The sequence below is a fragment of the Lynx canadensis genome, chromosome C1 (genome assembly GCF_007474595.2).
Source record: "Lynx canadensis isolate LIC74 chromosome C1, mLynCan4.pri.v2, whole genome shotgun sequence".
NCBI classification, from domain to species: Eukaryota; Metazoa; Chordata; class Mammalia; order Carnivora; family Felidae; genus Lynx; species Lynx canadensis.
In genome coordinates this window covers 21,606,557-21,629,004 of record NC_044310.1, presented here as the reverse complement: position 1 = coordinate 21,629,004, position 22,448 = coordinate 21,606,557, and the positions used below count along the sequence as shown (strand labels likewise).

At 36.2% G+C, this 22,448-nt stretch overlaps 1 protein-coding gene across 16 annotated transcripts in view; it reads right to left on the bottom strand.

Moving 5' to 3' along the window:
- EPB41 (erythrocyte membrane protein band 4.1) overlaps positions 1–22,448 on the bottom strand; it is a 200,956-nt gene that overhangs the window by 29,962 nt on the left and 148,546 nt on the right. For 7 of the 16 annotated variants that reach the window (XM_030327999.1, XM_030327998.1, XM_030327988.1 and 4 more), the window contains 5 exons: positions 21,273–21,478; positions 17,504–17,560; positions 17,295–17,336; positions 16,257–16,319; positions 11,639–11,815 (listed from right to left, as the gene is read on the bottom strand). In XM_030327999.1, the coding sequence (XP_030183859.1) occupies positions 11,639–11,815; positions 16,257–16,319; positions 17,295–17,336; positions 17,504–17,560; positions 21,273–21,478 (545 nt within the window). The remainder of the gene's footprint in view (positions 1–11,638; positions 11,816–16,256; positions 16,320–17,294; positions 17,337–17,503; positions 17,561–21,272; positions 21,479–22,448) is intronic. The other 9 variants (XM_032594237.1, XM_030327995.1, XM_030328002.1 and 6 more) reach the window with 5 other exon arrangements.

Sequence of the window (22,448 nt, the reverse complement as noted above, 5' to 3'; positions counted from 1 at the left end):
GCCACAAGCACATACTTCAAGCTGGTAAACAGACCACTTCAAAATGTGGAGTGTTGGTTTTCAGTAAGTAATTACCTGGATAATACAGTAGAATCTAGGACTGAGAGTAACATAAGAGATAAGGTTTACCCAAGGTGAAGTGAAAGACAAAGCGGTATATCTTCTGTTAATTCCACATCACAGGAGCAAGCTCTCCGCACACCCACATATCCATTCCCACTCCATTCTCCGCCCTTCACTAGGATCACAGTGGCAGTACTGGATGGTTAATAACCACTAATTTGTAGAGTGCTTTTTGAAAAAACAAAAGACAAACTCAGCATATTAAAAATGCTTCTAACAGATGCGACAATTACATGTGTTGTAGTGACTGATTAAGATGGTTAAAAAAAGTTATTTTTAAAACTTGGTATAAATAAGTCAAATGAGTTCCAAGTTGGTTTAAAACATTAATATTCTGAGAACTGAACACATGCCAAGGTTATCTCTGCTTTAGGACTGAGCAAAATACAATTCCTGGGACACAGAGAAGAGTGAAAATACAGAAAAACAAGGGAACTTTTCTAGAAAGACTGGCTGACAGTATTTCTTGCAGATCCCCTAAAACAGAAGTTCCTTTTCCTTTTCCTTTTTTTTTTTTTTTTTTTTTTTTTTTTTGGTAGTGGGACTATGTACTGCCTTGCTGGCTCCTATTTCCTTAATGACTACTATCAACCAGAATCAGATTTTCAATAAGATTTATTCATGATAAATTTACATACTAAGAGCAAATAACGTGAGAAAAATATCAAAGAAAACGTTCCAAAAGAGAAGTTCTTAGCAGATTTCTTTAGGCTTAAATATCCTGCTGAACTGCTAATGGATAGACTATTTAGCCTAGTATCACAGCTAATGCATCCTGGACCAGGGAACTGAAGGGAACATAAGTGCACCGATTTATTAGAAAGCACCTCCCAAAGCTAACCACAGATCAAGGAATCTTTGACACAATCATGTCCATGTCAACTAGGAAGCAAAGACACTTCCGAAAGAATATAAATTAATTTTATTCTCATTTACTGGTAAATACTGCCCAAATAGATCCTGAATTGGGGGATTCCTCTTAAAGAAATCTCTTTATTTAGAAAGAGGAACACTTCTAAAATGTTTTCCTTAAATTCCCAATGTTAAATTTATACCACTGCTTGAAACACTAAGGCGTACCAAAACTCCAGAGTGAAAAATCATTTCACTTTCTTTACCATGTTTGTTAGATATCTCTAAAACCTGTCTAAAGAGAAGATGAATTTGGGAATTGTTTCTTTATCTCTTAGGGGAAAATGAAGGCAGACCCTTAAAAACCAAACCAAACAAAGGGGTTAGCTGGATTCATCACTAAATATATTAGGAGCACAGTTGACATTGAACAATCTGGAAAACTGAGAAAGGCAGAGGTGTTGTGGGGGTTATAGATATGTTTGATTACAGTTCTGGTGCATCCCGACTACCCAATAAACAGGAACAGATGCCTTGCCTTTTGTTTTCCATTTCCAGTCACAAAAAAGACCAAAAGTATTTCAATACTGAATGAAGACACTAAGATCACATCTACAGCTCTTCAAACAGTACAAAGGCAGAAAGAATAAATTAATCAGTTCTCTGGTTCTCTAGACCAATATCAGGGGTCAGCAAACTATACCCAACAGTCCAAATCCAGCCCTCTCCTTGTTTTTATATTGCTATGAGCAAAGAATGGTTTTATATTTTTAAATGGCTTGGAAAACATAAAATGATACTTAGTGACACATAAAAATCGTATGAAATTCAAATTTCAGCGTCCATATGTAAAGTCTGATTGGAACACATTTACGTTCATTTGTTTATTGTTTATGCTGCTTTCACTGTACAATGGCAAAGGTGAGTAGTTATGACAGTGACTATGTGGCCTACAAAGCCTAAAATATTTATTATCTGACCTTTTTAGAAAAAGTTTGTCAACTCCTGGTCTACCTGATATAAAAAACCCTTGAGATCACAAGAGTTTGATACATTCGGTGTTTTTATACCATGGAAAACACAAGAAAAATGTGTCAAATTGTTCTCTGCAAGGCATTTTAGATAAACACAAATTGTCAACAGGTTCCCTTTATGGTATCACACTCCAATATGAATTTATACATACAAACAAGCACCCAGTCTCAATGATACCTTCTATAGGGAAAATTTATTACCTTTGGTAAATGGATAAGAGCTTTTAATTGAACCAACTTACAAGACATTAACAAGAGAGACTGATACCTACAATAGAGGTAAATGTAGATTCTTTGCATAAACCACAGACCACACTATAGGATTAATAAGAGAGATAGTGGATTTTGGACCAAATATGGTTTTTGGGGGGGTTACCTGCATATACTAATTAGGAATATGGTGATTAATTTGGCACAAATTTGTGTCCCAATATAAGAAATTCTAAATGAAAAGTTAAAGCTTATCCATTACCATTTGTGACTAATCATTTAATTCAATTTAATACATTTTAATTATTTGCTATGTATCTTGAGATACAAAGGTGGTAGATTGGCAAACAAAGATGAATAAAACAAGGCCTCTCACCTTTGAGAATCTCACAGTTTTAAGGGGACAGGGACAAGCTAAAAGAGATGGATTAACAAAATTTCAAATTTTTCATACCACTTTTTCTGGTGGGGATCTAAGCCATGATCAGAATGCTAAACAGAAAGTAAGTTTCCATAAGTTTTTTATGTCACACTGGTATAAATCAAAACACATGGGGGTGCCGAAGTATGTAAAGATTAGTCAGGCTGTCAGAGAAGGCAAACAAACTTACGATGTAGGCGGTATGCTTCTTCGAAACAGAATAGTGATTCTGTCTTGTCAGTAGAGACTGGGCTACAAGACGTTTCCAAAGCTACAAAACTATCATACCCTCGCTCTTTTACCTAAAAAAAATTTTTTAAATCCCACGTGCCTGTATCATCTGTGAAGCTGGGATTTCTAGGAAATTTCAAAATGTTCTTTTTAAGAGAGATGGCAAGTCAACGGGTAAGAACCTAAGATGAATAAACCACAGGGGAGTAACCTATGGGCAATGGACCAGAAAGCAAAAAGAGCTGATAAAACAAGGGCAGCGAGAACAAGAAAGGATAAAGGAGGATAAATGTTAGGAGGAATATTGGGGCAGATCTGGATATCAGATGGTAAGTTATCTGAGGGCAAGAACTATGATTAATCTCCTACATGAGAGTCTTAACTATGTGAAGAGCTTATAATGTGGAAGATGGAAAATTCTTCAGGATGCCTCCATTCAGGGCCAAGAAATGAAAGCTATAGGGAAATGGATTTTGAGTTGATATAAGAATGACTTATATGCAAAAATCAGATTAGGTCCAAAGATGTAGTATGCTATGTCTTAGGAGACACTGAATGACAGGCTAGTGACCACTTGGCCTATAAAGGGTCTTTAAATCCCCAAGTGATATTGTACAGAAGAGTCAAGCATTGGGGTGGAGAGGAGTTGCATTAGGGGCTTATCCAACCCCAAAATTCTGATAACTCTGCCTCTTTGCATCTGTGCCATACATTGTCCTAGTGTGCAAAGAATAAATGGATAGCAGTAACCATGTTTTCCCCTTAATTCTTATTCTCTGTGTTTTACTGAGATAGGATCCTGTACACATGGAGACTCTTCTTTAAGAGACAGTAGAGGGGAAAATGAGAGACTCAACTGCACCCTTTAATAACTTGTGTGGGTGGGGGGGGGGACCTGAGAGATGGTTAGGACTCATGCTTTTCTCCTGCCCTTTAATCTTTGGCATGTTAGATTTATTCTAATTACTGCAAATAGGATTCTGATTATGATAAAGGAGAAGGCTATGCTCTAGGATATCAATCACAAAAGATTAGAAAAGCGTTCCTAAAGCATACACTTCCTCAACGATCTGTCACCCATACATTTAGTTAGGCTATGTTTAAAGTTATTTAGCTTTTAGCTTGTATTTCTGATCTGTGGGAGTAATAAATGACTTTCTCTTCTTTTTGTCTTTCAAGTTCTAGTATGATAAGAATTTCATTTATGAAGTGAAATCCTCCATGAATTTGTAATTGTTGATCACAGCCACCCCTGCTCCCCTTTTGGACTAACCTTACGTGGCTTCCTTGCTCTAACAGCCATACCTTCTTAACCGTTTCCAGTGCCCCATCCCAGGTCCACACCAATGTTTGTTTGTATCATGCTCTGCTGCAGTAAAGAAGGATATCCTAAGGCATGAGGGGTAACAGAAACAAGAAACGAGAGCAGACTCACTGATCCACTATCCACTACAATGTACAGGAGGCAGATACGGTTATCCCATGTGCCATGCATAATAGAGAATAAGAACTCGTTTCCACTTCTAGTACCAAAGTTACAAACAACAAGGTTAGTTTGAGTGCAATGAAAACAAGCAAGATTTCTTCCTCAGTGTGGTAGAGAATGCTGTAAAGAAGTTTGGATTTTATAATTTCTATGAAGAATACAGGGAAACTGTAGAGAAGTTCTACGTGTATCTTTTTTCAAAAAAAGTTTTTAATGTTTATTCATTTTTGAGAGACAGAGACAGAGCACAAGTAGGGGTGGGGCAGAGAAAGGGAGACACAGAATCCAAAGCAGGCTCCAGGCTCTGAGCTGTCAGCACAGAGCCTGACGCGGGGCTCGAACTCACGAACTGTGAGATCATGACCTGAGCTGAAGTCAGACGCTTAACTGACTGAGCCACCCAGGCGCCCCTCTATATATCTTTACAATACTCAATACTCTTGGCCAGAAAACAAAACAAAAACACAGCAACAATGAGAAAGTGTCTAATTATTTTTGAATTTTCTGTCTTCCTTTTGTAAATACGTGATCACTAGGTAAAGCCCACATATAAATTTTGCTTGGTAATGCCATCTAAAAAATAACCAGACCTCAAACGCCTAGAAAGAAATATACTAGGATCTAGGATGACAAATGGAAATCTAATCCACAGAAGATCCCTAGTCTAATATTAACCAACAGAGTCAATATCTTCTCCCTTCAAAACTTTTCCCAAAGATGTAAACATGCTGTAAAATTGACCCATGCAAACGGAATCTCCTTTGTATTCTAAGTGTTAGCACAAGAAAATGGCTAAAAGATTGATGCAGGGTTTATTTTCCAGTTTGGTCCACTGTAAGAATACCATAATGATAAGATGAATTGCTTAAGAGTATGATGAATTTGAAAAGACATTTTTACCTTTAATAGTTTTAATACTTGGTCAAATATCAGTAGAAAGTAGATGGAAATCAACACAGCTATTTAGCTGCTTGCTTTCATATGAAAAATTCCAAAAAGTTAATGTCTGTTTGTTTTTAAGTTTCTATCTTGCCAATCCACAAAAGATCAAGAAATGAACAATAACCAGAGCTTTTGGTTCCTGGAACATATTACAGATTCATTCTCATGAGGTAGGTTTGTCTCTATGTTACAAGGTGGAAATCTGGGCACCAAGTAGTTAAGTGAACTTCTCAGAGTCACCCGAGAAATGATTAAAAGCAAAACCAAGGCCAAAAACAAAAACAAAAACAACAAAACAAAAAACAATGAAGATTTTTTTACTGGTCTGCATTGATGCCTTTAGTCCAAATTGTTTGTTGGTTTTTTTTTTTTTTTTTAAGTTTATTTATTTATTTTTGAGAAAGAAAGAGAGCATGCATGAGTGAGCAGGGAAGGGGCAGAGAGAGAGGGAGAGAGAATCTCAAGCAGACTCCGCACTGTCAGTGCAGAGCCCGACACAGGGCTCGATCTCACAAACTGTGAGATTATGACCTGAGCCGAAATCAAGAGTTGGACGCTTAACTGACTCAGCCACCCAGGCGCCCCACCCCCCGCCTCCGCCCAGAATTGTTTTTCATTTATCAACCAGCCATTAAGAAGCTGACCCAGGATAAAACCAATACACAGTTATTTTTATCTGTCTCTGGTATTGAGAATGGAATGAGATGTGAGAAGGAAAGAAAGACTAGTCTTACACAGCTTTGTTACAAATTTCAACAGTATTAATGTTAGTTAACACAAAGCTGTAATGTCTACTATTTTTCCTTTGATAACTGTGATCGATACATCTTTTGAACCTGCACTGACCAGCTTAATCCAATACATGGCCCTTCTCCTCCCAACCATTCTTATCCTATTAATAAAAGAAAGGGCCTCTCTTTTATCTATCAGTAAGAATCTCTGAGGATTCCCGCTGCACTTCAGGAAACTGAAAAATACTATTGGCTTACACTAGACTTTGAATGGATTTGAAACAGCTCTAAAACAAAGGGAAAGAAAATCCAAGGTGAAGTTTACAATAATAATTAATAAAAAACTGTGTACCAGGATGAAAACTGGAAATATAATCTTAAACAGTTATAAAAGTATCAATAAAATCCTGATTATTTCCTTTTCAGTTCCTCGAAAAAATTTTAAAAGACTCTACCCAATGTTATAGTTTTGTTATTTCATTAGGAAAGCTCTTATATTTCTACTTCACAGATAAAGGGGAGTACTTATGATTATCACTTTCTGTGTTCGAGGATAGTTGTGCAATGTGTCAGGCTGATTTGAAGTCTCTCTTTTCTTATGAGTGAATCAAGAAATATGCTTAGTTCCAAAATATTTGTTATAAACAGACATAGCCTGTGACATGAAAGATACACACCCATAACACATTTTAAAATTTAACCTGCTCCTTACTTCTTTTCCCATTTTGGGGGGAAAGCCTGTAACGATAGAGTTGCAGTTTTTAGGAAAATACCAGAGAATTATTTCTACATGTCTCCAGAGAAAATAGAATAGTGGTGGGTGTTGAAGGACAAAAGATTCTTGGCATTAGTGTTCTCTCTTTTTTTGCTCTAAGAAGCCATCATCTTAAAAACAGAAAGTCTTGTTTAGAAGTTTCATCAATTAAAAAGTGTTGAGAAGTATAAACAAAGTGCAAAAATCTCAGTTTGATAACCTCATGAACTCAGATTTCAAAACAAAGATTTGTGACAACATGAATCAAATTATCCATATTGGTACATTCAAGTGCCATAAAAAGTAAGCTACATGCAAGAAGATATCATTAATACGGAGGCAAAAAATAACAGGTTAGGTATCCGAGCTATGTTGTGAAGACAGAGCACACTCATATTTACTTCAGGGAAGCCTTGAAGATCAACATGCAAACAGAGGACACATACTTGTCACGATAGAATTTTAGCTCACAAGGCCATCAATTAAAAACAGTTGATTTCAACACAAATGTAGGAATAAACAGGTCTGAGGTCTATCAGGAAAACGGAATATATCAATATATATTTTAAACTTACTATAATGGCTAAGTATTGCTTCTAGCAATATAATTACTTAAGTTGTAAAGAAGTAACACAACATTTTAATTCAGAGAAAGGTATATTTATGTACAGATCTTGAATAAATCTGTATCCCAGGACTTTTAAAGATGGGTAGAGTGGTCTGGAAATTCAGCCCTGGCTGGAGGCTAAGGGGCACCAGCACCATTTTCCTTAAACCATCAACATTCTACTTGTGAAAAGCTGGCGTTTAACCTTTGCAGATACCTTCTATACACCAGGCAGGATAGAGTTGTTTTTCTCTGTACATCTCAGAAATACACATAAGAAGGCCACAGAAGTCAAAAGCCCTTTTCCAAAAAGGGCCTTTGTATATACTGGTTTGATATCTCAAGAAAAGGAGTGGTTATGGATTCATAGGTTAAAATGTATCATTTTAAGGCTTTTGAAAAATTAGCAAGTTGAATTTTTTCCTTAAACTACGGAGGCCATGCCACATAAATGACTATAGAAGATTAGGAAATATTCCATCCAAAGTTTCTACAGAGTATCCTGCTTTGCGTGAAACACTGAAGAGGAGGACAGCAACAGTAAACAATAAGAACATGCAGGATAAGAGTTAAAGCTTTGGGGGAAAGTACCAACTGTCATATGCTTAAATCTGATTTGTCTAAACTTGTTAAATATCAGTGAGGAAAGCTGGCTTGGGCAATCCATTGCTACTCCTTTGTGCCCCACAATACATATTCTACAAAGAGTAACATTTTATTGACAGAAAAATGATCACAAAGAGCTCCCCTAGGACAGTGAACTATCAAGATCAGAGGGCATCATACAGGAGACAACACAGTAGAAGCAAACAACAAAAGTTCAGTGGTTTTAGTCTTGACATTTCAGATGAGCACCCTGTCTTCCGATCACAGAAAGACCAACCACCAAACAGCCAACGCAAGAATCACGAGAAAAGACATCATGAAAGGAATACGAGGTGATGGGAAAGTACTAGAGTAGAGGCGGCACTTTTTGAGAGGCTTGTGATCCTCAGGGATTGGAATAGAAACCTTGGGAAGAATTTCTTCATTTTCTTGCTGGGGCAAGGCTCTCTCAGTAGATCTCTCTTGCCTTTTAATTTTCTCTTCATCCTGCACTAACAGAGCACGTTCCTGTGTCTGCTTTCACGGTAGAAGATCAAGAAAGACAGAGAAAGATGAACAAAATGACAGATGGAAAAATGCTCAAAAATGATACTTGGGGATGTGCAAAGGATTTGGGAAAATCTTATGGACACTCTTTATTTCACTTTACTTGGGCAATTTATCCCAGCAAAGTTTCCATAACACAGGAGAGTACTCCATAGATAATTTTTTGAATGAATGCACATTAGAAGTCCTGAAAGTTCAAGGAATTACTTGACTTATTTAGTTATAGTATTTGTTCCTTGAGGCTTCAAGGATACTCATAGGAATTTTGGGTCATTTTACATTGTTTTAGTGCTGCCAGTTTTTCTTAGATCAATTGGGCAAAGCCAATAATGAAGCATTCTTTTCGCCATCAGAAAAGTTACTTTTATTACAAATAGAATGGCAGAATATAAAAAGTTATCCTCATACCTCTTCACACAGACTGAAAAAGCTAACAGTTCATTCAGCGTGGCGATTAGCTTTTGCTCAAAGCAATAAAAATCTTAATCCCATACATTTTAAAGATTGCAAAAGAAAAACAAAAGTATAAAAGTTTATATGTGCCTCCAAGGTCTACCAAAAACAAATAACCCCCCCCCACAAATCTCAACAACTATAGTAAACTCCCTCCCCCTCTTGCAGAATCATGATTAAAAATAACAGTGATAACAATCATCGTGAAGGTTTATACATCACATTAAGCAAGTACTTTTGACACTTTTAAGGTAAGTTGTCTTTTCCAACTGTCCAATTAAGTTTTCTCCCCCCCACAATTTCTGTACTCTGCCATCTACTCAAGGCAGATATTATCTATGAAAGAAAAAACTTGGCTCTAAGCTCTCTCAGTTGGGCCAGCCTCCTCTGGTCAGTTTGGAATTTCGACACAGGTTCTTTGCACACCCCTAAGTGATATGTATCAGGGAGAAAGTAGCTGGGGGACTGGTCAGCAAAAAAGAAAAAAGGAAAAGAAAGGATGCAAAATTATAATGATTTTCCAAAGAAAATAAAGAGGGAGAAGAAAGACAACATAAAAAGAATAGGGTACAATTAAATTCATTTTCTCTCCGAATACATATTTACATCTTCATGCAGCTTTTCAACCAGCCATGCGCCGAAATAAGCAAATTGAAAGCTGCAAAAGCTGCAGCCGTGGAAATGTTATGTGTTAGGTCAAACGGCAGTGGGGGTGTGAATTTACTAGTAGAGCCAAAAGAAAAAAAATTACTCAGCAACTGCTGTTCAGTTCTGGGGATTATCTGCTTAGTGCCATGACAAGAGCAAATTCGGATTAAGAAGCACAAGTCATAACAGCAGCTTTACCTCTGGCCCACCAACCTTTCTTTCCGAGGGAAGGACAGAGATTTTCTTCACCTGGTCATACACAAATTACATAAAATTCAGTAGCCTTGCAATGCAACAACAATGCTGCCAAAGACGGAAGAGGTATCCCCAGAGAACAGAAATATCGCCCTAATTATTAAAGAAAAAGTAAGATATGCCAGATAGTGGAGTTATCCTATATAAAAGGTTATCATAGTACAGTTCTTATTTATTCTGTTATTCATTTAGAGGAGTAATATACATAAGAGCTAAAGTGGCTCAAATACTCCCCACTAATCTAACTTATAAAAAGTCCTTTCTTTAAATCCACAGAATGAATCCATTTCCAACCAGCCCTGAGGTGATTTCTGGAGGGTTTTATTAAGATATAAGATGTTTTCTGGAAATGGAGACTGATTCAAATTTACCAAACTTAATCCAAGAGAGTAGTAAGTTATTTTTTTGAAGTAATTGAGCATCTTTTATTATTTCCACAGAGTCAAAAAGAAAACTTCTAGAAAATATGCAGTTATGGTTTACAGAGAGGGTTAACCAGGCATGATAGCAACAAGACATTTCTCCTGGTATCTAGGTTTGTAGAAAGCAGAGTCATTGTCTTAGTTCAGGGTACATTATCTAGATTTAGGATACAAAACGGATGTCCATTTATATCAGGGAATGGAGGCAGAGAGGACAATGAATAAGGACAACGGCATCCTGTCACCCCCAGTAACCAGCTACCCACATTCGGGAATTCTCCAGTCTTGGTGAATTGTTAGCCAATTCCAATCGCATTTTGAAAAATATAAAAAGTACCCTTCGTGAGACAATTTTTATCATCTTCTCCAGTTCCAGAAACTAGACAAACGTGGATAGTTTACCATGAATTCTGAATATAAAAACAAGGTGTTTTTTTTTTTAAAGGTATTAAGACATCACTACCTTTAACTAGAATTGCTACTGCTTTTGGCAAAAAGCAAGCATATAATTTTAAAAATCATCATAACCACTCATTAAGTCATTGTGACTATTTATATAAATATTAACCTGAATAGGCTAAAGATTAAGTAGAGAATTTTTAAATACATGCTTAAGGTAACTTTTAAGATATTCCATTTCACAGATTTATTTAGTCAAGTGTAGGATTTCTAAGATAGGTAATGACAACAATAACACAAAAAGAACAGCCTCCCAAAGGTGTCTCTGACTTCTACTTGTGATTATCTTATAAAACAATGTGTTAAAAGTTTGATGTGACTCATAAAGATAAAATAAATTGTCAACGGTTTTTCTAAAATTGAAATACAATCACTAATATGTGGTATTCTGCATTCTCTGGCTTAGGGGCCTCCTTGGTTTATTATATAATTGTGGTCAACCATTCCAGACATTTTTAAGTTGTGCAAATGTTCAAATAAAGTTTTAAAAAAATGTTTATCCTGTTCCAATTTTGACCTTACTAAATTTAGTAAACTCTCTGGTCCTTGGAGGCACAGTTTGAACATAAAGTTCCACTGGCTTATGGTCAATTTGTAAACACACACTAGCCAGAAGGAGGGAGTTCTCAAGAGTCTGATCATCTAATGGTAGTTCTAATGGCTCCTATAATTCCACTGGGTAGCCCACAGGACTTAAAAAACAAGTGTTTGATTATGCATGCCTTAAAGCGGCAATGAACTGGTAAAGAATCAAAACCAAATTTCAGCTCTAAACTTACTTTCAGATATAGAACATTAATACACAAAAACATTTATTTCATTCATTCTCACAAGTGGTCACATGGACAAAGTACTCACTCCTTCTCCTGTGGGAAGCTGCCCATTGATGTTAAGTGTTCGGAATGGGGAGTGAGTGGATAAGCGTTTATCCCATTCACTAGGCCGTGGTTCTGGTACAGATTCCATAAAGTTCTTTTTCAGCTCACTGATGCTGGCATGATGTTTTTTTATCTCTTCTTGACTTTTGTCTAAATCCTATAGTTGAAAGGACAAAGATGCAAAACAATAAATACTCAAGAGAAAAAGAACACATCAAAGGAAGCCCATCAGACTGCGGGCACTGGTAGAAAACACACCACATCCAGGGCAGATGTTATGAATCCATAAATTGCATTCAAATTTTAAATATGCAACATGGTATATTGGCTTGCCTTTTTTTTTTTTTTTTTTTTTTAATGAGGTGCTTTTCTTGGAAGCAGTAAAGCATCATAACCCACAGCTTTTAGCAGTTATGTAACCCATGGACCTCACTCCTTAATTTTACAATTTTTCTTCCCATTATGACACAGTGTTTGATCTCCAACTCCTCATCCCAAGAAGGTAATCTCACAGCTCAATTAGTCTCAGCTTGATAGGAACTGATTGAGGCTCAGCTTAGGCAGGATGGAGATAGCAATAAATAAGGAGCAACTAGTTAAACAAAGGACATAATAGAAGACGCAACTGCCACCATTGGCTGCTTTGCTTTGGTGAGTTGCAAACATATAGCATCCCTCTATTTCTACCTGGAGATCGTTTTGCTTCCCTTTTACTAGGTGGCTATTGCTGGTTTTCATAAACAAGAAAAGCCCTTTCTTGTTGTAAGAATTTATTACTTGAATTCCTGGCTCAAGCCTCGAGAGCAAATTGTTACTGCCTCTGAAAAATCACTTGGGTATGTAATATAATGACTTTTTTTCTTTACCAATACTATTCACACAAACTAAAAGTTTTATGCCTTCCAGGTTCTGAGAGCTTTACTTCATCTCTAGTATAATTCAAAGTAGGGACCTTCTTCCAGTAATTTTCAACAGATTGGAAGTGATTTAACAAGAATTCATCAAATACCTTATATATCTCCTTGACAATTTAAAATATCTCAACTGTTCCAACAGAATTGAATACTGGACAACTAGGTTCAAGCTCTTAAATGGGATATTCCAGAGACAAAAGATCAAAACTAAGGTTAATAAAGCTAGAAATAATATTCAGGTTTATGTAACAGGAGGCATATAAAATTTCCAAAAGGTAGACTTGGCAAGAAAAAAAAATGAGAAATACTACTTGGAAGACAAAAACTCAAATGTTTTTTGCCCAACATACTTCTCCAAAAAAAGTCAGGAGATCTATGCTTGAGATCAAAATATGTGGGAGCCTGTCACTTGATGACTGCTAAAAATTCTGTGTTTATTATATATCACAGCAGCTCTGTATCCAAGAAAAGCATAATATTAAATATATCTTTTAATATGCTCTGTGAATTTGGGGACTAGTTGTTCCTTTTTTGGGAAAAAAAACTGGAACTCATTTAAATAAAAATTTGTTTGAATAATTTTTCTGGAGCAATGTATGTTTCACCTAAATAAAATTTTTTCAAAGGCAACGTCCAAGGGAAAATAGCATAGGAGAAAGAACTGGCGAGGCACATGACATAATTTTGATTCTGGAAATATATATTCAGAAAATTCCTTTAAGTCTATACTTTTAATTTTTACAACACTAAACTATCTATATTTGCTTTGAGATCAAAGAGAAAACTAACCCAAAAAGGGCAATCCTGTAGCTTCCCCATAAAAGTACCTCTTGCTTGTTGGGATGAAATGAGTATAGCCCACGAATATGGGCTTTACCATGGGGAAACAACAGTGTGCACTTTTATTCTAGCTGAAAGCAAGAAAAACATGTTTACTAGCTAAAGAAAAGCATGAACAAGCTTGGTCAAAGACTCAGTAATAGGCTGAGCAACTGAGACCCACAAGGCATGTAAGGCCCTGTGACCCAGCTCCTAACTGGAAATTACATCTGCTTGGTTGAAGAACAATTGAACACATCTGGGAGAGTTACAAGTATGAATGGAGGAAAACAAAAATGAGTGAGAGATGCTATGGTAAAACTGTAACTCTCGAGGCTAGCCTCTTAATATGAGAGTGGGGATTTGTTGTTCTTCTTGCCTAGCTTTGGATTGGCTTGGAACCTGAGAAAATAAATGTTGCAATAAAATCAGCAGCTTCTGAAGGAGCTTTCTCCATCCTTCTTAGCTGGCTCTGTTAGAAACCTGTGGGGGCACAGAGTAAAATTAAGATCTCAAAGGGACCTGTTCCAAATAGAATTTGTCATAGACACTTGCTACAGGTTCTCTCTGGGAGATGGAGGAGGAGGCGGTAGATCTAAAAATGAACTCGACCTTATTTGGCCAGAACAAAGCATTAGTGGGGGTGGGGGAGGAGTAGGGGGAAGAGAGATGCTTTAGGAAAAAAAAAAAAAAACAAAAAAACCCTGCTAGAGTGACAGATAACTTGGGAGAACCTCCTTGGCGGGGTGGGGGAGACGAAAAAACTTTTTACCATAACTAGAGAATGATGGTTAGCCAAATTACTTGGGTTGTTTTTAGGCTAGACACTTTTTGATGCTTATCATCTTATAATTTTAGCAGCAGCCAAACCAAACCATTAAATATAAAATGTTCTCAAAAAGTAGTTAGTAGTTTTAATTTTCAAACACACACTTATTTAGAAATCCCCTCTTGTGGCTGTCAGTGAAATGCTGGGGGAAAAAAACACACCACACACAGAGATTCTGTGAGTCTCAGAAGCCATAACACACCTCATTGAACAAATGACAAATATATGATTGGCACTGCAGGTTCCAGTCAGGAGGAAGCACTAAAGATGGACCCATGAAGGAAAAGGCATGTTTGAGATTGGGAGAGGTTACCTTGCCAAGAACAAGGACATCAACGGACATATGCCATTCTTCCTAATCTCAGAAGCAGAACCGTTTAGGTCTAGTTTCAGTGATGGGCTAAAGCAAAGAGATCTAGTTGCCAAACATCCATGAGATTTAAAAATCTCATGTTACATGAGGTAAATGTACGTAAAACGCTTGGTATTGTGCCCATCACGCAGTACGTGATTACTGAAGGCTGGCCATAATTTTTATTATTTATATTAAAGTACCTTATACATACATAGCTAGCACTCAAAAATACATGTTTTGACAAAAAATAAGACAAGGTTAAGTAACTATTAGAAGCCATTATATTAAACCAGAGATCTATCTAAAAAAGCTTCTCCAAATTTCCAGTTTAATAATATTTACCACATTTCATATATATTCATCTTTCAGGTCTCAGCTAATATGTTTTCTTTTCAGAGAGAACCTCCCCATCTATCTTATTCAGAGTAGATCTCCTTCCTTAGCACAGCATACAGTTTATTTTCTTCACAGCTTCTGTAACAACTTGAAGTCATTTTATCTCTATTTGTTTACTTGTGTATTGTTTCTCTCCTCTCTACTTCCACACATTGTTAAGCTTCTTGAAGGCAGGGACCAACTTCCTTTATCATCTTCCAATATATTTATATTTCCTTCAAATTGAGGTTCAATCCCCAATGTCAGAGTTATACTCATTTCTTTTGGCTCTGTCTTGAGCAAAATTGTAAGATAATCTGGTCAACTATAAGAGTCTTTGTGATGTGTAAACTAATGTAACCTCAGTTTTTTTCTACACATTATTATTGTTCCTCACTTTTTCCATGTTCCTACACATTATCCATGTTCCTCACTTTTTCCTCAGAGTTCCTCTGATCTTCTAATTAGTTTTATATTTCCCTATCTAATGTGGAGGCCCAAACTAGGTAAATTTACTAACATAAGTCTGGTAAAAATCTCATCACTGTTGAATGTAACGAGAAAATGACCTTACAATTCCTATAGTACACAGTATGTTGCTATCTCTATATAGAAAAAGTATAGTTTAATAGAAATAGATAGACCCTTAACTCAAATCCTAGCTTTACCAATTTATTAGCTTTGTGACCACAGGGAAATTAATTTCTCTAAGCCTTAGTTTTCTTATCTTTAAAATAATAATCTTATGCCCACAGACCTGTTTTGGTAATTAAACTACCATATATCATAGTAACTACTTATTAAATACCAGGTCCCCTCCTTCCTTCCTATATCTTTTTCTTTTCCCTGACTTTCCTGTCATTTTCTGGTATCCCCAATATTTTAAGTCCATTTTGAATTGTGATCATTTTCCTATTTTTCCACATTCTCTCAGTTCAGAAGATGAAAAAAATTGTTAAAAATTTGATGCTTGGGACATATGGGAGTTTATACTCTTGGAAAATTCAAGGAACTTCTAACAGCGATGTAGACTTTTCTACAAGTGGGTAAAACAATGGAACCGCAAGAGGCAGAGGTAGTCCCAATCATATATTTTTTAGAGAAGTATGACAGATGGAAACTGAAAAGAGTCAGAAGGAGAGATGGTTGCATATCTTTATGTTTACCAACATGCAAAAGCATTTAAACCTAAAATTCTTTCATGCAATGGCATGCAAAACCAAACACAGCATAAAGAAAGGAAATCAGCGAAGAATGCAGAAGGCTACAGGCAACCAACTGAAATAAGCTTCAAGTTCATACAAACCTCCAACATTAAATTGCTATGTCTGATATAAATGTTTTCACCATCTAGTCTCTCTCTCTTTTTCTGTGAAAATGAAAGAGGGAAAAACAGAAAAGCATAAAAAATTAAAATGTTGTTCTTGCGGGAAAAAACTGCAAACTGGCAAACCAAAAAAATATTTAAAATTAAATGTCCACAGCGAAGCATATGCCAACATGAAATGGTCACAAAACTACAAGGACACACACAGAACACATTACCACTAGAAAACAGATGACCCTGTCCATGAATGATGGAAGAATATGATGGTGTTATTTAAATAGACAGTGCTCCTAGCTTCATTGGCTTCTTACATAATAAGCTGTTTTATGTTCATTTTTGAAATTGAGCTGTTTGAGGGGTATCTTAAAATACATGACTTTAAGAAGCTTTGAAGTTCCATGGCACAGAGAAATACTTTAAAACATTATTTACCTTTTTTGGACATATTTCATACTTAGTAATACCACAGTATGTATTCCTCCAATACCTCTCATAAGAAATTCTAAGGGCACTTTATACATGATTAGTCAATATTCCATTCCATACGAATTGATATATCCAACTCTATACTTGGGAAGAAAAGACACAGAGCAGCAAAACACATAGCTAATAACAATACCAGGAGGTGCTGCTATGATGATTTCCATAGTAAATATGCATCAAATATTGTCAATGATTCTAAGAATATGGTGCCAACTGTGAAATACTTCTTATAACGTTTAAAGGACGGGTTTGGTCTTTAGTAATTGTCTCATTGTGTTTAAAAAGATATTTTCCTACTGGAAAGATTATTTTAATGAAAAATTTCAACAAATAGTATAGGGTAATAATTTGGTATACATATGTAGGTGAATATATGCAAATACATATACATACACAAATATATATCTACTATTTGTAAGTAACTTCTGATTAAGAGAAATCAATGAAAAGAATGGATCACTGTCTTTTTAATGCACTGTAGAAGTCAGCATGGGTGATGGTAATGTAGTTTTGTGAAAGTGAAAAATGGCTGACCTTCCTCATTCTTATCAGATCTTCCGTTTTTTCTGCAAGCTTCTGTTTTGCCATTATTAAAAAAAAAAAAAGAAAAATGATAAAATATTGGCCCACTGAAGTTTGTTTGAACCTTTATTTCATAGTATTTTTTTTAAGGAAAGGGAGTTGGGGGGAAGAAAAAATTGAGGAGGGAGGAGAAAAGGAACAAGTGGCCTGTTGGCACAAACCTGTGTTTGGTCACCATTTGAGGTAGGTACTGTGACCTCGATGTGGGTTTTTTCCACCTACATTTAAGAAATAAAGCAGTAAAAACATTTTAGGTTAGTAGGTGTCTATGAATCGCATTATTTACAAATAAGCCGCATCTTTAAGCTGGTTGCAAAATAAGCTGATATGTAATCAACATGATGCAGTCTTCTGGGGGTGTTACAGGGAAGGACATTACTCTCAAGAGTAGTCTATTAGTTCACCATCATATTTTCAAGGCTGAAAAAGTAATATGGACAGCCAAATGATCATAAAAGAAAATTAAGATAATTATTCTGTTGATGAAGAAAACATTTTTATACTTATTTACAAAAAAGTATTTATACAAAGAACAATTTGTGCTTAAATACGGCATGTGGCTTTTTTTTTTTTTGCTTCTTTTTATGATCTAGAAGTATTTTAACATTTAAAAACAAATTTACAAACGAAGATATCAAGGTATGACATACATGACAGAAACAAAAAGAAAATCTTTACAGTTAAAGCACACATAATAAACCACATATGACACAAAGCAGGTAAATACAAAAAAATTTGTTAGTCGATCAATATATTTAAGGAGGCAGTTTCACCCTTGAGTTTATTAGATAACAAAACATCAAAATAAACTCAATCCAAATTGTTACTGATGCATGCAATTACTTCCAAGGCTGATTTATAAATAAGCACACAGAGGGCTCAGCTGCAACATTCAGCGCTCTGTAATCTCCTCTCCAGGGAGCCAGAGCCCATGTGTTTGCTGGATGGACAAGATTCATCCTTCATAATAGGAAGAGAATAACTAAGTCCTCCTGTCTACCTTTGAAATACCTTTAGTAATAGTCATTTTATATACCCCAAATGGAGTAAGTATAAATTTAAAAAACCCAGACTATTAAGAGGAAGTATTTTAGAGTGGGCAATGCCTAAAGCAGTAGATATTTCAAAATTAGAAAACTTTTTATTAAGGTCAAATCAATCACTTTGTATCATTAACTTCTTTACAGAACCTCACCAATCTGTGGTTTTGACACACGCTTTTTGATCACACTTGGCAGCATTACCTTGGAGTACCATGTCATTGTGATATTTTCCCTAGGACAGAGGGTAGACCAGAGAACACCAACCTTTGTGATACTGTCAAGTTGTAAGCACATCCAGCTACAGTACTTCTAACTACCAGGATAACTGACAATTTGGGTCATTTCTACTATGAGTCCCATCATATTTGTTGTGTGGTCATTAGCAAGTTATTAAACCTCTCTGAGTTTGTTTTTTATTGATAAAGTGGAGATAATATCTCCATAGAGTTGTAAATGTTTAGCAAATGATAATTTTAAGTTATTTTGTAAAGCTTAAATTACTTGTTTCAATGAATAATGATTTTTTTTGCTTTGGGTCCTTAGCAATCCAACAGCAAGAAACTGAGAACCTCTACTTCAGTCTAAGAGTGGAGGGCAAATAACAAAGGTAGCTATACCCCTTGGGAGAATATTAAATGAGATAAAAGTGTGCATAGGGAGAAGTACTATTCCACACCAATAGGTCTTGCCAAATGACTCAAGATGCCAAAAAGCTACCTCCATCTGGCACCAAATTCATGTTAGATAAAGAAATTTATAGAGTCACAAGGTTATTTTATTACTACGATTGCTTTACATAATAACTATGGCTTCAGGTAAATTTCATACTTATTTTCTATTACTATGATAAAATCAACTGAGAGCCACCCTTAATTCTGTCACCACTATTACAGTAATGGAAGTTTATAAGAGATGGTTTTCAGTCTGATCTCTACACAAGTATCTCAAAACATATATGTATACAGAATTAATTCGCAAGAAAATCACCTAGTGGCACTTAAAATGGGAAGCATATACCAGGAAGTGATGTTGCCACTCTGCCAAGGTCCCAAGAGCAAAGGGAACCTATTTTTGAAGATACGTGTGTCTAATTTATAGGCTAAAGAACAAGTAAGTTAGCAGAACACCAAAGGAATCTTAACCACTCAAAAGGATTCCTTTGCCAACTCCAGTAATCCAACACTTCCCAGTTGGTATAACAAATAGAGGGATAGTCAAAAGCGCCAGATGAGATATCCTAACAGTAAAAACTGAGGTAGTCTAGGGGTGCCTGGGTGGCTCCATTGGTTAAGCATCCAATTCTTGGTTTCAGCTCAGGTCATGATCTCAGTTTGTGAGTTCAAGCCCCACATTGGGTCCTCTGACAGTGTGGAGCCTGCTTTGGATTCTCTCTCTCTCCCTCTCTCTCTCTGTTCCTCCCCTACTTCTGCTCTCTCTCTCTCTCTCTCAAAATAAATAAATAAACTTAAAAAAAACCCTGAGGTAGTCTAATGTTAAAATGGCACTGTTGATACTGAACCTGATGGCCAATGTCATGCACATTTGGCTAGGTAAAAAAATGCAAATATCCACCATTCACTCAATTTTTTTCTCTCTCTGGACTCAAGTTAGTCTCAGAGGACAGTAAAAATGGCATGTCATGTTGAACAGTTGTTTTTGTTTTTTAATACAGTCAAAACAGAGCCAGATTGTCCAATGCTCTACAGATAAACTAGATATTGAACTGACTCCAAAAGAACAGGGTTAATCCATCTGCCAAGGTGAGAGCACTTAACTAAGGTAAGTGCTTAAATTTCTTAATAAATATAAAATGTAATTTTTCTTACAAAAACTGCCTCTCGGAGGGGTTGTGGGAGGGGGGATGGGCAAAATGGGTAAGGAGCATTAAGGAAATCTACCCCTGAAATCATTGTTGCACTATATGCTAACTAACTTGGATGTAAATTTAAAAAACTGCCTTTATTAACTCCTGTTGTCAATAGTGATACTTGTATTTATGTCAATAAATCTGAACACCTCAACTCCATCACTGCTTAAATGTGTTTAAAAAGCTTACCAACACATAAAAGATCAGTCCATTTACGGTTAGTACTGGGAAATCTGCTAATTGGTGATTTTTAAACAAGATCAGTGACTGTTAGTACAATCAACTCAGAACTGTAAGCAACTCAGTGGCATAACCTCTCCTACATAAGAATCTTCCCCTTTTTGTAAGCAATTTGATTTGAACAACCATATAGATATGCTTTAGGCAATACTAGGATATTCTCTGGGTATGTTGCACACATATTCCTCTTAGGGAATCAAGTTATATTTTAATCCTATTAGAGCATACTCTTTTTTTTTTTTTTTAATCCAATTTAGTTAGAATATAGTCCAATAATGATTTCAGGAGTAGATTCCAGTGATTCATCCCCTATGTATAACACCCAGTGTTCATCCCAACAAGTGTCCTCCCTTCCCCTTTTAGCCTCCCCCCTCCCCACCCCTCCAGCAAACCTCAATTTGTCCTAGCAGAACTTACTCTTAAAAAAGAATGTGAAGATTCTTTCTGGATGAGTAAAAATTATTTTTAAAAGCAGATGATCACAGTGCTGATGTGCTTTCTAGATGCGTTTTGTTGTTGTTTTGTTTTGTTTTGTTTTAGATATAAGTTAGGTGTAGGTAGGTCACCTGAAAACTTCTCGGATGGCTTAGTTTTCATGACATCATTCTATGAAAATATTTTACAGGTTCATGGGGAATACTTTTTTCCAGAAAGAGTAAAGAAGAAATCACTTTGTTAGAATTGTACAAGAATCGGTGCTTTGAAAACCTTCCTGGTCAAGGAGTTAATCCGTCTGAATCAGAAAGTGAATGAGCTGGATATTTGGGACTTATGACATACCTTCCACACTTCTGTGGGCTCTGGCTCAGCTTGCTCCGGTGGCTCTTCTTCCTTTTTCACTTCGAACTTCACTGTTTCCTTCTGTGCTTTAGAGACCACTGTTTTTTTGACAGATGCATCTGGCACACTGCCTTCTGTGACCTGACTCTGAGCAATGGCTGGTGCAGAAGTGGGCCGAGGACTTCTGTCTGAATCAACAGCCGCTGCTATGTGAGAAAGGAAAAAGGAAAGAATCAGTGAAGGCAAGAGTCACTGTACTACTTCAAAGTCACCAGGTAAAATAATTGTGAATCGAGGACACAGTGTCCAGTGGGCTATCATACAGAAGGTATAAAATAAATCATCAGTGCTCTGCCGGGTAACTGATGGCAATAAAAAAGCAAAAACAGAAAAGCTAAACTGTGCTATCGTGGCCCATAAGGGGATATCAAAATAAGAAAATTAAAAACTCTCTTTGTTAAAAAGTTAGCAAGATTGTTTAACCTTGTTAAGCAAAGGGTTAATTAAGTCTGACTCCTTTCATGAAGACTTTTTGAAATAAAGATCCATTTATTTAGGGGTGCCTGGGTGTCTCAGTTGGTTAAGTGTCCAACTTCAGCTCAGGTCATGATCTCAAGGCTTGTGAGTTCAAGCCCTGCGTTGGGCTCTGTGCTGACAGCTCCGAAGCTGGAACCTACTTTGGATTCTGTGTGTGTCTCTCTCTCTGCCCCTCCCCAACTCACACTCTCACTCTCTCAAAAATAAATACACATTCAAAAAAAAAAAAAAAAAGAAATGTCTTTTAAAAGATACATTTATTTACAAGTGATTTTAGAAACCTAAAATACATATTCCAAGAAAGAAGGATCAAGTCTGATTTCTTCTGTAAATCCTGCTTGGAATGCATACAAAATAACCTGATAAACTGATCTTCTGGTAAGACATGCACACTTTTTGATGCTTGTTTAAGGGCAAATCTTTGAACCAGACACTTTCCTTTTTAATAAGTCACTTGATTAAAATAGTATGAATTCAAAACCTTTGGTCTTTAGTCCTTAAAAAAATAAAAATCAACCTTTTGAGTTCTGTCCTACCCTCTCTCAGAATCTTATCAATTTGTGTTATAGTTTCTTTTCTCTAATATATCCAGGGCAGTGGTTCTCAACCAGGGGTGATTTTGTCCCCCAGAGAATATTT